This window comes from Lepisma saccharinum, chromosome 1 (genome assembly GCF_977018435.1).
Source record: "Lepisma saccharinum chromosome 1, izLepSacc3.1, whole genome shotgun sequence".
In the NCBI taxonomy this organism is placed as follows: domain Eukaryota; kingdom Metazoa; phylum Arthropoda; class Insecta; order Zygentoma; family Lepismatidae; genus Lepisma; species Lepisma saccharinum.
The window spans coordinates 185,173,491-185,190,437 of record NC_139229.1 but is presented as its reverse complement, the minus strand read 5'-3'; the positions used below and the strand labels follow the sequence as shown (position 1 = coordinate 185,190,437).

The following is a 16,947-nucleotide window of genomic DNA, read 5'->3' as shown; positions in this document are numbered from 1 at the left end:
AAGTGGGATCCGAACCACTTGTGCCTCCACCGGGTATCGAACCCGGGACCTCTTGATCACAAGGCAGCGACGCTACCACTGTGCCATCGGGGAGGCCCCTGGGAATGAAAAATCTGATTTTTCACACATACGTGGGTTGGAAATTTAAGAGTGGCAACACTGTTGTATATACGACATGAAACGGAACCAGTGCTTCTCACTTATACCAAATGTCGACGTCACCTTCCAGTAAATGAACTATTCCTTCCAACACTAGGCAGATGCGCAGTGATGACAGGAATAGAGTATCGATAGAGTTGGCGGTCTAAAGTTGTGGTCAGATCCCCACTAATGTGAAAGTTCTGGTGATTCTCACCGTACCTCCAGGACAGACCGTCAATGCTTAGTATTACTGTTCATTTTTGGAACATAACCTGCGACCTGCATTGCGAAAGAAGGGGGGACACTTTCTGCTGAATTCTCCCATCATCTTGCAGGACAATGCTCGGGTGCATGTAGTGCAACCTGTGGTTGATTTGTTAGATCGATTGGGTTGGCAGATGCTCTACCAGCCCCTGCAACTTTGATTTGATCCCAAAGATGAAGCTTCCGAACTGTTCCAGAGATTCTTCAGACAATAGACCGCTCCATTCAAACCATCAACAGAACAAGCACTGCTACAGAAATACTATGACTTCCACATCGCTGGCAACAGGTTGTACAAAATGCTGGTGACTACATCAAAGGACTGTAAAAGTTTCACAGAGGTATCTCTTTCGTATCATTTGTAAATTAATAGTTGCCACTATTAAATTTCCAACCCAAATACATACTTCAAAGAGGTACTAAATTTCAACCACCTCCATCCACTTACAAACATGTACCTCTACTGCTTGGTGAACTTATACTTCATGCTGTGGGTTACTTGGGGCACTCCTATAGCCAGTATCTGCTATGCCATCTGCAACTATTGGATACTACAGCTCTTGCCATAAAAACAGTCCAGTCAAGGTCAGAGCTTCCCTTTGCCTCCTCCACAACCCTGGCCTTCCAGGGTTGACACACTTCTTCTAAGCTGCTCAGTCACACTTCGTACGTTGTACGTATGGGGTTGATTGAGTCTTCACTGGTGTATTGTGTACGGATTATTTGGTTTTGCATTAATTATGAATGACATTGAGGAACAGCGTCCTATGTGCGGTACAATATCAGGTGGAAGTGAAGTGGTGTACGTGCCTGGCGAAGGGATGTTAAAAAGCAAAGTAAGGTAATTATTGTAAACGTTTACAAGTGTTTCAGAAATCTTGCATATAACGAAGAAGCAAGGAAGATCATCAACTTCACACAAGCACAAAAACTGACAGTGAAAGCTTGTGGGATTTCTGAAAAGTCTATACAACATTATCAGCAGCACTTTAACTTCAGCAGAGGTTCAAGGTGTGAATGTTGTCTCGAGTCACCGCTATGTTTGCATACAGCATAGAATCCATGATCCTAATTTCAAAATGAAGCTGCACTTGCTTTGATGTAGTAGCGGCAGTCTCTACAAAGATCAGCAGCTGCTGTCTCTATTTCGCCAGCATTGTTGTTAAAAGTTGTTTCCCCCTTTGTTTATTCACCCGGCCCATTTTTAGTTTTCGGTTTACATTTTATAACCACTTTCTTGAAGTGTAAACATAATATAGTATGCCATTGGCCTTCCTTGAACAAGCCTTGTTCGTTTCAAATTACAAAGCATATGTTTGTTGGCTGTGGTAAAATGTTGCAAAAATGAAATGCCACCTTGGTGGCACAGTTCAATAAGTGGTCAAATTTTGCAGTCACCACTAAAGTTCACTGGTTAGAGTCCATGCCTTGTGTTCTTTGTGAGTGATCATTGATCCCCATCGTCACAATTGGTCAAAGGTGGCAAAAAATCAGAGCTAAGTAACACAAATACACAAAAATTGTTTATTGATAGTGAGTAACATGCACGTAACCAATATGCTACAAAAATTAAGCCATTGCTACAGTGGAATTCACTTTCAATGGCATATTTTTATGGAAACCTAATAAAACTTGATTGGTATTAACATATACACATGTTTGTTTCATGTTTTTTGTTTCATTATTTTCAACATCATACTTACTTAATTTCATTTCACTTTCCACCAGTACCCCTAGATGATTAATCCTGGTGCCGCCACTCTTATACTCATATAGAGATAAAGAAATTGTGATGATTCTTACTGTGGACGAAGTACAAATATGTACACTTAAGGGAATTATTTTGTTAACCAGTAAGTAAATGTAGCCGGGCACACATCACAGGCAGCGTTCAGATGAGCACACGATCAATGCACAGCAAAATTCGTTCAAATAAAACAAAATATAGCGGACACGTCACTCTAAAGATGCTCTAGGTGTTCTTAAAATTAATTTCAATGTTTTATTACAAACTTTCTCTCAAAGTTTTTACATGATGAAATAGAATGTGAGTTAGTCACATAACCCGAAAATTTTTGTGAATCTTGGAACATTTTACATCTTTACTACACATGCTTATACATTTTGTGTATAAAATATATACTGCAGGCATCTATGAACCTTAAAAATATTTCACTATTTTTTCAACCCTCTTGTGTCACTGATTCTATTATTTTTTAGTTTGGCGTAAAAAATAATAATTTCCTCGTTAATTTCATGGAAACATGTTTTTTTTTTTTTGAATGGTCAAGAAAGTATTTCAGTGTAAAAAATAACACCGTGTAATGTTCTTTATGTTAAGTACTATTTCTTAACATTTTCTTCAGAATTATTATTGAAAGTTGAAATTGTTGCTTATTGGCAATACTGTAGGTGGGTGGTGTGACCTTGACTAGACTGATTCGTGGCGAGAGCTTTAGCTGTTGCAGTAATAGGGCTTAAATATGGTGTGCCTGTCCATTGTCGACATTTAGTTTGTGTGCAAAGTAAATTATTGTTGTGCTTCTTTGTGTGAATTAGGGTGCAAGTAATGTATCTGGGATATTCTTTTCTTTATTGCCAGATGCAAGAGTCGTGGCAGTCTAGTCGGTAGGGTGTTTGACCAGGGTTGTTAAAGGTCCAGCAATTTTAAATAAATTCAATTCCGGTCCAGGACAGAAAATCAGCAAGTGTAAATGGGTTCTGGGCTGTAAATAACCTTTTTATCTGTAAATACTTCAATTTGGTCCAGGAACCTTTTTTTCAGGTTGAATTTAAATTTGGTCCAGGAACCTTTCTTCCGGCTGAATTTAAATTCAGTCCAGGTAACTTTTCAAGGCTGAATTTAAATATGGTCCAGGGACCTTTTTTCCAGATCAATTTACATGCGATCCAGGAACCTTTCTTCTGGATCAGTTTAAATAGGGTCAAAGTGCCGTATTGAAATGAAACAATATGCAACTGGGACTGAATTTAAATTGTGGGAGAAAAAAGGTTCCAGTCCTGTAACGGAACCCAATAAGGCCCATGAGAATGTATGGATTGTTGGACCTTTAACAATCCTGTGTCTGATTTCTACGTGGGAATTGGGTTTGATTTTCCAGAGTGGGTGCTCTACGGTCGGAATTTTTCCATCCTTGTCCATCCTCACCCAGCCTCAAATCAATGGGTACCTGGGGGGCAACCCTAGGAGGTAAAGGTGGCCAGAGCATTGTGCTGATTAGACCACCTCCAAAATGGCCGATATCGAGAATTTGTGGGACCCTACCCCCACACCCCCTAAATGTGCCTTCATGGCATGGTGTACGTACACGGGGACCTTTACCTTACCTTACTTGGCATGCTTGGTCAGTCTGCTGGAGGGATGGGTTTTCTTGAAGTCTGTCAGCTGTTGAATTATTCCACTACTGTCGGATTGAAAATTATAGATACTCGAGTTTGGGCTCCAATTAAAAATTAACCAGTAGACCTACATAAAAACGTGTTACATCAAAATTTACCTTATTCAATTCTGCGTTAATCTATGCTAACAATTTTGTTTTTCAAGTATTCCTTGTACTTATCATAGTGAGAACAAAAAAATTGCAGTCTTTTTTAGTTTTGCAAATGATCGTTCTCTTTTAAACACAATTCTTAATTTTCAGATTTTAAAAATTTGTCAAAAAAAACATTATCATCAATTTTGCGAAACAACTTTTCCTTAGTAATGGGTAGTCCTACAAATATGATCTTGGTCTTGTTTTAAAATCCATTATCATTGTCAATTCACATTGCAAAACTGATTTTATACAGATTTTTATTCAACGGATTAAAAATGTACATGGAACATGGTAACACCGTACACACTGACTCGCAGCGACAGCCAACAGTTTCCACGGTTCAATGGACATCGCTGTGTGTAGTGTTGCCATGCTCCATGTACATATTTAATCAGTTGAATAAAATTCTGTATAAAATCGGTTTTGCAATGTGAATTGATAATGATAATGGATTTTAAAAACAGATGCGAAAAGCTTCAAAACAAGACCAAGATCATATATGTAGGACTACCCAATACTAAGAAAAAGTTGTTTTGCAAAATTGATAAGAATGTTTTTTTGCCATATTTTAAAAATAATTTACAAAACTAAAAAAAAAATGTCACTTTTCTCTTCTCACGACGATGAAAAATACAAGGAATACTAAAAAAATGGTTAGTATAGATTAACGCAGAAATGAATAAGCTAAATTTTGATGTAACTCGTTTTTATGTAGGTTCACTGGTTAATTTTTAATTGGAGTCCAAACTCGAGTACAGTAGAGTCTTGCTTATCCGACATAAACGGGCTGGCAGAACGTCGGATAAGCGAAAATGTCGGATAATAGGGAGGTGTTAAGAAAAAGCCTATTAAATGTCAAACTAATGTTATAATTTTACGAACCTAATACAGTAATCATGTTTTACAACAATACAGAAAAAAATAACTGGAAAAATAAACTTACAGTTACAGAGTCAGTAGAGTCGGGAGAAATTAAAAATAGACTACGCTCACGCTCGCAACTTGCAGTTCTTGTTGCCGATTGATGATTTTTTTTTTTCCGGTGCTATGTCGGGATAATACGGGATATCGGATAAGCAAAGGTTGGATAAATGAGACTCTACTGTGTATATATAATATTTAATCCGACAGTCGTAATGTCTCAAATTTGCCAATGTAGGTGCCTTGCACTCAAATGCAGTACCAAGCACCTCTAGGTTATGAAAGGAGTGGGGGAAATAGCACGTGTTTACAGAGTTTATTGACTAATTTTTCTCATGGTTTCTATCATGAGTTATACTAATGTTGAAAAATTGCAGGAATTGGTTGGGTGGTATGGGAAGGCACTTCATTTCGTTTTACTACTGGTAACCAGTTTTAGCTGGCTCTGATGTTGGGTTTGCATTTCCACTTTACTCAACCATGTAGATAGTTGCTGTTAAATGTATACATTTTTAACACCTATTTTCGAGATGATGGCTACTTCTCTCCTCAAATTTGGGCTGGTGATTGACCGTACCCCTTGAAAATTCAAACCTTTTTTTTCAACCTGCGGATTTTGATATTTTAAGGTACCGGAAAGTCATCTTAACATGCAGAAACCACAAATAAGTGAGATATTTACCCTCGAAATGAGACATGTTGAATTCCTGGCAACCCACACCACTTTCACCACTTATTTCAACAAAATTTTCATCATACATGCAATAAATCATCAAAACATGTACAACGATAACACGTAATTACATTCATGGAAAGTAACCATCCTAACATAAAAGAAGATGTTAAATTAGCACTTTCACCGTTCTTTTGAAGGAATTTTCATTACCCACGAAGGGAAAGGGGAAAAAAATGTGTAAATTTAAAAAAATAAAGATTGCTATAACCACGAAACCTAATTCTTCAAAATAAATGACCTTGAAAGCATGCCATTCCAACTGAGTGGTTACGTGTGTCAAGTGACAGACGAATCACAGTGACCTAGTATAGGGTATCTTTCAGCGCTAAGGTTTCGTTCTTTCATTACAGATATACTGTAATTTTTTGTGTCTTGCACTATTTATGCTAAGAGAGCCAAACCTAACAGGCCTTACCTAACAACTACTGCAATTTTTCTGGACTTCTGCTATTTATGCTAAGAGAACCAAACCTAGCAAATGAAGGCATTCCGACTTTTCGTCAGAACGGGGCTCCCTTATCACACAACACTAAGGTAACCTTGTATTCAGACATCAGACGAGGAATATGTAAGTTGTTATTTTAGGCTAGCTAGGTTTAGCTTTAGTAGCATAAATAATAAATGTGCAATGTATATATTCTAATAGAACCAAACCTAAGAGACCTAACCTAACAACATGGACAATCCTTGTCTGATGTCTGAATGAGAGGTTGCCATAGTGTTGTGCAATGAGCAAGACCTCGTCTCTGACGTCAATCATGTTGTGCATGACGTCATAAATCATACCACATAAAATCGCTGATTACTCACTTGTAATGTAAAACAAAAACAATGAGATTCGTTCATATGAATGATAATCTTCCCAACTCACAAAAACATTTTCCAGTTTCTTACGGGGATACGGAGCATTACTCTCAGATTTTCCTCCCTGGAACAGACAGAGAACACCCTTCAATAGAATCTGAGCCATACATTTGCCATTTACATTGGATGGTTGAAGAGGGCATGAATGTATTTGTTTCCAGTGTTTGGTATTCTGTATGTGGTGGTAACAAATTTGTTGCTTCTCCTACTGACGGTGACACCCAGCAAGTTGCTGCTGCCTGATTCTTTAATTCCATGCTCAACTTGAGTATGGGTTTGAGAAATGTTGCTAAGTTTTTCACCAAAAGTCAAATTCTTCCCGTTTCATATGTAACAAACTGGTGTTAGAAGACGTAAGAGAGTACTAAAAATATTTCCGCGAAACTTACTTGTAAGTATTCTAACAGTTGGGCTGAAAAGTTCGTAGGCTGACTCATAGATGGCGTTACTAGAATTAAATCCATGTGATTTTTACTTAGTACTAACCTTCAAAAGATACGTGCATAAATTTCACAGCTGCCGGATAATTAGTTCGTGAGATATAGCATTGTGAGTGAAGCAGCTTTTGTTATTGTGAAAAAATGGATAAAAAAGAATTTCGTGTGTTAATAAAGCATTGCTTTTTGGCGAAAAAAAAATACTGTTGAAGCCAAGGGTTGGCTTGATAAACATTATTCGGACTCTGCACCAGGAAAATCAACCATTGAGAAGTGGTTTGCTAAATTTAAACGAGGCGAAATGAGCATCGAAGACGATGTACGCAGTGGACGCCCCAAAGAGGCTGTTACCGACGAAAACATCAAAAAAGTCCACAAAATAATTTTAAATGATCGTAAAGTGAAGTTGATCGAGATAGCTGAGACTTTAAAAATATCAAAGGAACGTGTTGGACATATTGTGCATGAATATTTGAACATGCGAAAGCTGTGTGCAAAATGGGTGCCGCGCATGCTCACAATCGATCAAAAGCAACAACGTTTTGATGATTCGGAGCAATGTTTAGCGATATTCAACCGTAATAAACACAAATTTTTCCGTCGATATATTACAATGGATGAAACATGGCTCCATAACTACACTCCAGAGTCCAATCGACAGTCAGCCGAGTGGACTGCACGTGATGAACCGAATCCAAAGCGTGGAAAGACGCAACAGTCGGCTGGCAAGGTTATGGCATCAGTATTCTGGGATGCGCATGGTATTATATTCATCGATTACCTCAAAAAGGGCCAGACCATCAACAGCGATTATTACATAGCGTTGTTGGAGCATTTAAAGGATGAAATCCCGAAAAAACGGCCCCATTTGAAGAAGAAAAAAGTGCTGTTTCATCAAGACAATGCACAGTGTCAAAAATCAATGAAAACGATGACAAAATTATATGAATTAGACTACGAATTGCTTCCCCATCCACCATATTCTCCAGATATGGCCCCCAGTCACTTTTTCCTGTTTGCAGACCTTAAAAGAATGCTCGCTGGAAAGAAATTTAGCACTGATGAAGAGGTAATCGCCGAAACTGAGGCCTATTTTGAGGCTAAAGAGAAATCGTACTATAAAAATGGCATCGAAAAATTGTATGACCGCTATAATCGTTGTATCGCCCTCGAAGGCAACTATATTGAATAATAAAAACGAATTTTGTCAAAAAAATATTTTTTACTATGTTAGCCTACGAACTTTTCAGCCCAACTGTTAATAATTTTGGTGGTTTCTGCCACCATCCACTTGGGTAACTTGATGCTTCACTGTTCCTGCAACAGGAACCAAAAGTCAACCCAACAGTGAAGCATCGAGTTACCCAAGTGGATGGTGGCAGAAACCACCAAAATTATTAGAATAGTTACAAGTAAGTTTCGCGGAAATCTTTTTAGTACTCACTTACATCTTCTAATTATCAACCGCATTTTTTATTCCCTGTAACACGAAAAATGGTGTTGCCTGCATATCTTATTTATCTCATGTACAGAAGCTCCAGACAAGGTTCACAGGTGTCAGTTAGGGTTGCCTGGGATGTTAATTGTCCCATTCTTAAAAACTACAATTTCCCAAGATATATGAATGTTTTGAATGCATATATTATCATGAGATAGATATCAATTCCAGTTCAGCTTTCCCATCTGCTTGTGACCCCTACCTCCTCTGCATGCACTCTTTCTACTTTCTTCCCAGAGAGCGTGGTGCATGCTGAGGGTGCTATTCGATGTTTTACGATGTGGGTGATAAACATAGTGTCTTCTGATACAAAAAAGAAAATGAAACAACTGTGTGTATTTCACAAGTTATGGTTGAGACAAAGAAGATTTTCATCTGTGGTTGGAGGAAATTGGTAATAAATTAAAGTAGGTTGAAAATACTATAATAAAGAATTTTAATTAGCACTTGGCAGTCATAGCAATGTAATGTAGCATGCTTGAAGAATGGAGCACAAGAAATAACAACATATCTACAGCATTTTTTACTAGTTTCTTATGTGTAAGAAAGAACTGGTCTGAAGATGAAAAGGTGAGCAGAAATGTTTATTATTAAGGTTACATACACTGTTTTTTGGAACTTTTGTAATTATTTTCAATGTGTGATTGTGATTTGTCCTGCATTTTCATGTCGACAACCTGACAATTCTGGCTCTGGTTTTTTTTTTTTTTTCAGGTGCATGACGATGTTGGAAATATGAGTACATAAGATGTTACGCATGATCTGGCCTTACTTTGTAGACAGACACTATCCAGCAGCTTCAAGACTTGTCACTTCCAAAGGTGAGACTATTGAAACTTAACCTAACTTCTCACTGATGTGATTGCTAGATCTATGGGAGTGGAGCTGTGCATGTCAACTATATAAATGCCAGTGGCGGCTGGTGGCTCTGAGTTAGGTGAAGGGCTAGCAGGAAAAAAAAATGGGTTAATAGAGAATATTAGATCAACAATTACATATACTTATTAGAAAATGAGGTTTCCAATATACATGTGTAACTATGGGGTAATAGAAAAAATTACTTGTAGATCAATAGTTACACACAATTATTATAAAATGAGGTTTCTAAAAAAGTATGTGCAACTATTGATCTAATTTTCTCTATTACCCCATTTTTCCTTTTTTCCTAATTCAGAGCCACCAGCTGCTGCTGACAAATACTGGTGAGTTGGTACTGTTTGATTGCACCCTGGTTAGGAGTTCTCTTGCACTGGCACTGTTTTAATGGGAAAAATTATGTATTTTCATTACATCACTTTTTCTGCCTCCTTAGGCTCACAATGATTATGATGAAATGAAACTGATGAATATAAGACTTTGAAAATAACATCCATGTCAATACAAGGACTTGGACCCGAGACCATTGTATGGTAAGATCGTAAGTCCTGCACTCAATGTACTTGGCCACTAAGGTGGCTATGATAAAAATGATGCCACAAAATTTGCTACTTTTCTCATAAAGGAAAATTATGTTTCTTTGTAATTTCACAGAACAAATATTCCTTCATTCCAACCACATCCGCAGCATCACTAGTGGAACTAAACACACTTCTGCAGTAACAATTTTTAAAAAATATATAAAAAATTATGAATTCTTGAAATTCCCATGCTGAAAAAGCAAAATATTTAAGAATTCCACACACACACACAAAAAAAAATAATAGATATTGTACACCAATAACAAAAGTACTTACATTTGAATCTGTTTGCCGCTTTGCAATATTTAACAAGCTCTGAACTTTCTTTGCATGTTGAATTAGTAATATGGTATGGACAACAGTACTATCCATTTGGGTGTGTTCTGGAGTAAGACTAAAAAATGAAAACTCAATTTCAAAATTGAGACATACAGACATGAAAATGATAATTGGCCATACATAAAATAATGATCATTAAGTTTAAAACTAGGGCTGAGCCGATAACAATACCCTGACCAATTCCAACCAATACTGATACTTGTATAATTCCAGTTGAAAATAACAAAGGCTAGTCACTGAGTCATAACAACTCATCACATCACATTGTATTAATGACATTAAATAACTCCCAAATTATTCTCATGCAGCATTTTCACACTTTAAGCCTTTATAAAGTGTTGCAGTTACACCTAAAATTCGGTGTATTATTATAAGTGCCCCTGCTTCAATTTCATGTGAACAACATTCTTGTCATTTGGGTTAACCTGGAGAGGAAGGAAAATGATGTTATAATATGTACAAATACAGATATTTAATAATGCTCATTTGGCTGGCTCTGTTTATGCCCTGCTATACATTATTCTCTATCATTTGCAACAAAAACAAGTCGCTGCAGTGTTGGTATCTGCCAGCAGTCACACCAAAGACTTACACAGAAGGGTAGAAAGCCACAACCCTCCCTCCCCCACAGTTACATTTATCCCTTTCCAAAGAAATCTGAAATTGCACCACCATGATAATAATGCTGGTTTTGAAAACGTCCACTTTCTTACGCCACACGTTTGCGAGCAACAACTGGCAATGAATGGTTTCCTTTATTTCCACTTAGTGTTGACCATCAGGTAGTTACATGGCTTCAATGCCACATTTGTCACTTAAGTGCTGCCTTTGATCTTGTCATCTGCTTCCCAGGAGGATACAGCATTTCTCGGAAATCTACATGGAACTTCCTGTGTTGGACCCCCAAGCCACAAGAAAGGGTGAGCATAAAGAACAAACATTCCGATCTTCAAAAACTGAAAAGTTAAAATTGGCACCCTGTATTTCCAATTACTTTAAACCCTCCCCTTTAACTACAGTAGACTCGCGATTATCCAAGCTAATTGGGACCGAGATTGCCTCGGATATGGAAAAACTCGGATAAAACAGAGATAATGTGCTAATAGATTGTAAATGACGAAACAACACTTAAAACTGTATAGTAATTATTTATTACTAGTACAACATAAATGAGAAGATTACTTTTTCCGCTTAGAATAGGACTACACAGACTTATACACCACCGTAACAATCAGATACACTGACAATGTAATAAACACGTGCAGCGCGGACGGTCACTTGACTCCATAAACAAACAGGGGGGGGGGGGGGTGCATTATGAAGCACGATGTTTTCCAACCACTCCCTCGGTTAACCCGAAGCCTCGGTTAATCGCGAGTCTACTGTACATTCAATGTAGCACATATAACCAGCATATTCATTTTCAAGTTTCTTTCTTTCCTCTGTGGGTAATTCTTTATTATTATTATTATTATTATTTAAGCTAAGCAGTTAGGGCTTAATATATACCTAGAACATTCAAGGCTTTTCATACCATTGTCAACTTCTCTGTTTTGAACCTTTGCTGTCTATATACTAGTACTATATGTGCAGGTAGAGAAAATTTTAACAATACTTCTCATTATGATGATCACACTACTTATTCACAAAACGTAAACTTTAAAATTTATGGTTCTCTTACAAGTTGTCAGCATTTCCACTTTTGAGGCTCAAATTGCATTCACAAACAAGTGATAGCCATGCACAAGCATGCAAAGAAAAGTTGTACCACAGCAGTGACATTATTCTTATACATATATCAAAGTTCACAATGCACAAAAATCTGTAAATACTTTGAAGCAAAAGTGCACAGGGTAATGATGCCTGGTAATTATTTTTGATACACTCCTGTTCACATAGAGTGGCACATTTTATAAAGTTGGATAGTTGGAAGTATGTGTCACAAACAGGAGTGTACAAATTTCTGTGCATTTTGTTACACACTTTTTTGTTTCTTGCACATGAACATTCTATTTTAAAATATAAAACACTAGTTGAGATTTGTGTGTAGGTCTAATCCCGCTAAACTAAGAATATTTTTTTTTAGTGTTCCATGTAGATTAGCAGGCACAGATTGGGAATTAGGAAGATTACAACATGGTAGAATGCAAAGTAAAGTTGCATACCCTGGGTCTGGTTGCACCACTAAGTATAGTTGAGGCATAAGCAATAAAATTCCTTAGTCAAATCAATGGTCTACATCAACTATGTATAAAATTAAGCTACTTTACAAAAATACAACAAAGAAAAATACAAACGTACACTCCAATAGACTTTGCTACCATACCACATGGAGGGTATAGTTTAAGAGACTCTGTCATTAGCTGCTCGGGTATGTAGAAATCATCTACTCCATGAGATGAGGCATCCTGACTTTTTGCTGGTATGGGAATCTCTCCCCAATGCTTCACGGAGTTCATAATGACTTTGCACACAAAAAGCTGGGAAAAAATGGAAATTTTAAGTCAGTTGAACATGCTTGTGGATTTCTTAGTAGCTAACTTAATTGGTAGTATGCAATTGTTCTACTTATCTGCTAATGATAACTAGCATAGTAATGCCTGCCAAATGTTTTTAACGAATTGACCAGAATGTACGATATGAAGTTTAAGTATCATTGGGTACTTTTACTTTGGACTACATAAACTAATAGTAAAAATAGAGGGGTTTGGTATTTAACTGTCACATGTAAATTTAATTGATATTTCTCCATGTGTATAAACACTAGAGTTTTAAGTTCTATTCTAAAGTTGAAGTGGAGAAACATGTATTTCCAGAGATAGGCAGGGACTAGTAATGGAAGAGCTCCCCTAGGTGAGATATTTTCAGATGGGCTGTATCAGGCAAGTAGGGTGGATGGAGAAACACTTGGACTTTTTCCTCCAACACATAGTTGCCCATTCTTGCTGCTGCATCGTCATAATGCAACAGAAGGTGTCCTGAATTTAACTTCAGGCACCTTGATTTCTAGAAGCAAAAGATTGTTGCACACATACTATTCAGCACCATTGTGCATTTTGTGTCAACACAGTCATGGCCGGGAGATGGCCTGCCTCTGTGAATTAAAATCAGGTCTCCTCAAGACCACCTAGAGGATTTCTTCTTAGGAGTGGGTGGGACAGAGTAAGACTTCATATCTTTTCCTTCAGTCATAGGGAAATGACTTGAAAGTACTTTGGCATTGTTGAAAAGTTCAGACTTGAGTCCACTGTTTAAATAGAAACTAGATTTACCTTGTTTCCTTTCGATAAACATCTATAACTTTGTTGAGGAAGAGTTCCTGACTTTTTGCTGTCCCCTACATGATATTAATGTCTGATGAAAACATTCTCTCCTTATTTTGTTGGACATGGCAGTTAATTGCTGTAACTTACAGCCTGCTGATCACATAAAACAATGTAATTTGTAAGAAATTGCTATAATTTCACCATTCAAATTGCATGAACTTTCTTCCATAGTTGGATGATGCTGTGTGGCTTTTACGCACACAGCTACAAAAAGGGAAATATTTATGTAAAAGTGTATTTCAGTGTACATGCTCTGCCTAAGTTGCTTTTTGCTCGGTAGTCCAGGAAGCCAACGGTTGGGTTTTCTCAATGGCTTCCCCATTTTGAAAGGTAACAATAGGACCTTGCCTCGGTGGTTGGGGGGGGGGGGTCATTTTTCGGAGGTATAAATACCGGTTCTGACTTGTTACGTTCTCTCATATCTCAGAATCCCAGGCTCGCAGAGACTTCGATACAAGGCCCGATGGAGTGAGGCCATTTTTATGGATGTATAGAAATACACACAGAGTGAGTGCCGTAGTGTAGGGACCTCTGCGTGATAAACTGCGAGGGCAGGTTATTGCTATGGTAAATAGTGCGCTCGTAGCTCTTAATAAGTTGTACAGCACTCAATACGAGGACAGCGTAGGGACCTCTGCGTGATAAATTGTGGGTGTGGGTTAGCATTATGGTAAATAGTGCACTCGTAGAGTAAAGTCTTGATTAGTGCAATTCTCTGTGTTATGGGGCAAAAGGCAACCGGGAGCTGTTGATAATGGATTTGTTATGAAACGATGTATATACGGCGAAGGGTAGAAGTGTAAATAAATGTTGTAAATAAACAGACAAATACATGAGACGTAGTTTCTTTACAGCAATGATAAGAGTGATGTTGAAAGGTACCGAGGAGGGGTAGACTCTACATGCTCAGGCCTCCATTAGGCTAGCCTGGCATAGGGCCAGTAACCCACCCAGAGTGAAACAACAAATATTCAGAGAAATCAAAGGAAAGAATATGGACGGATTCATTGGAGGCAACAAGGCAAGGATAGGACAACGACATTTGGAATATGGAATATTACTTCCGTAACAGGTGAAGAAACTGAAATAGTTGGAGTAGTACTTCTTCAACAGGTTAAAAAACTTAAATAGTTGGAGAAATGGGGAAATATAAAATTAAGATACTAGGAGTTAGTGAAACTAAGAAAAAAGGAAATTTAGAGAAAATCCTGGATAAGAATTACGCACTTTTCTACTTGGGAATAAGTAAGAAAAACAGGGCTAAGGAAGGAGTAGGAATTATTTTAGAAGCAAACTACAGAGCAAAAGTGATAGACTGGGAACCAGTGCGTTTAAATTTAGATCTAGAAGAAAAAGTAGCACTTATACAATTATAACACCATTAAGCCTTGTTTCCATGATATGAAACACTCAATATGCTGACCAAGGCAGAAATTTATTTTATTATAAAACAAACTAAACGTAACGTTCCAAACTTCTAGCAAAGTCTTCTTCAGACTCTGCACCAAGTACAAATGTCATGTACTTGGTGCAGAGTCTGAAGAAGACTTTGCTAGAAGGTTGGAACGTTACGTTTAGTTTATGTTTTATAATAAAATAAATTACTGCCTTGGTCAGCATATTGAGTGTTACACTTATACAAGATGCAGAAGAATTTGAAAAAGACCAGTTTTACACAAATCTCCAAGAGAAAGTGGATAAAGCCAGAGATATTACAAGGCATATTGTGATAATGGGAGATTGGAATGGTAGGATAGGGAATGAAGAAGAAAGAGGACATGGGAGTATGGGAAGACATGGAGCTGAAAGAACAGTAAATACAAATGGAGAGCTAATGACAAACTTTTGTATAGATAACAACTTGCTCATAGTTAACACATTTTTCCCTCACAAGCAGATTCATTCATATGTACAAAAAAGAAATAGTGCCAAGCAAGCAGTAAAACAAGCAAAGTTGGAAGCGTGGAAAGATTTTGGAAGAGAAACTGAAGAGAACTATCAAAGAAATGTTAAACAATTCTGGCAGTCAAAAACCTTAAAGGGAAATATGGAAAGAGAAAAAGGAATATAAAAGATAGAGAAGGGAACATCAAAACAGAAAAAGAGGAAGTACTAAAAGTATGGAGTGAATATTATGGAGAAATGTTCAAACAGAATCAAGAAACGGAAGAGAGAGGTAATGCTGAAGAGAGAGTACAGGGTGAGCACCAAGATAGAAATGGAATCGAATTGTTTGAAGTAGAGTTGGCAATAGAAAAGATAAAACTTGGAAAATCAGCAGGTGCAGATGAAATATCACCAGAGCTTATCAAATATGGAGGAAAGGAGGTTATACGGTGGATGTGGAGAATATGTAAAGAAGCATGGGAGAACAACAACGTACCAACAGACTGGGAGAAAAATATAATAATACCAATTTACAAGAAGGGTAGTACAATCAGGTGTGAGAATTACAGAGCCATATGCCTGTCCTCAGTAGCTACGAAGATCTACACAAGAATTCTGGGAATGAAATTACGAAACGAAGTGGAAAACAGACTAGAAGAAGAGCAAGCTGCATTTAGAAAGAATCGCCAGACACAGGATCATATATTTACACTGCGGCAAGTCATTGAGAAGGCATTAAATAAGGAAAGAGAAACCTGTGTGGCCTTCCTGGATCTGAGAGCAGCTTTTGATATGGTACCATGAAAACAACTATGGGATGCACTGGTGAAAATTGGAACGTCTCCTGCACTGGTACAGAGAATACAAAGTATATACAAGAGAGTGAAAGGAACAGTCAGATTAGCAGGGAAATGCTCAGATGAATTTAAGATAGAAATAGGAGTAAAACAGGGAGACAGCCTGAGCCCTCTTCTGTTTATTATCCTAATGAACCAGATTATCAAACAATGTAAACCAAGAACTGGGAGATACAAAGTAGGAAACCGAAAGATGAGACCAGTACAAGTACAATCACTTGTATATGCTGACGACATTGCCCTGGTGGCTAGGAATAGAGAGGAGTTACAGAAGGCGGTAATTGAATGGGCAAGTACAATAGAAGACAAAGGAATGAGCATGAACATAGATAAGAGTAAAGTGATGGTGGTGACAGAAGAAAGAGAAACTGCACCCCTAAATATACAGTGGAAAGAGAAGCAGCTGGAACAAGTAAACAGATACACATACCTAGGAACAATCATAACGTCAGATGGAAGAATGGATGAAGAAGTGAATAATAGGGTACAAAAGGCAAACCAATTGTACTATAAACTCAACAACACTTTAATTGGTAAAAAGGAAATAAGTGAACAAACGAATCTATGATGATTTACAAGACAATCTACATTCCCACATTGCTGTATGGAACAGAGAACTTAACATTACTACTAAAACAGAATAGCAGATTTCAAGCACCAGAG

The 16,947-nt window shown here is 37.5% G+C and overlaps 2 protein-coding genes across 3 annotated transcripts in view; one reads left to right on the top strand and one right to left on the bottom strand.

Moving 5' to 3' along the window:
* Positions 1–16,947, bottom strand: part of LOC145990703 (STAGA complex 65 subunit gamma-like) — a 77,094-nt gene that overhangs the window by 45,953 nt on the left and 14,194 nt on the right. For both annotated transcript variants that reach the window (XM_083126269.1, XM_083126270.1), the window contains exons 2-3: positions 12,516–12,694; positions 10,152–10,269 (exon numbers count right to left, since the gene is read on the bottom strand). In XM_083126269.1, coding sequence (XP_082982395.1) covers positions 10,152–10,269; positions 12,516–12,673 — 276 coding nt within the window. In that variant the 5' untranslated portion in view covers positions 12,674–12,694. The remainder of the gene's footprint in view (positions 1–10,151; positions 10,270–12,515; positions 12,695–16,947) is intronic.
* On the top strand, positions 15,683–16,231 carry LOC145987649 (uncharacterized). Its single transcript, XM_083122149.1, has one exon. It carries the CDS (start codon positions 15,683–15,685, stop codon positions 16,229–16,231), a length of 549 nt encoding a protein of 182 aa, XP_082978275.1.

Coding starts and splice junctions, on each gene's coding strand:
- LOC145987649 (XM_083122149.1), top strand. CDS start 15,683: ATGTTCAAACAGAATCAAGAAACGGAAGAGAGAGGTAATGCTGAAGAG.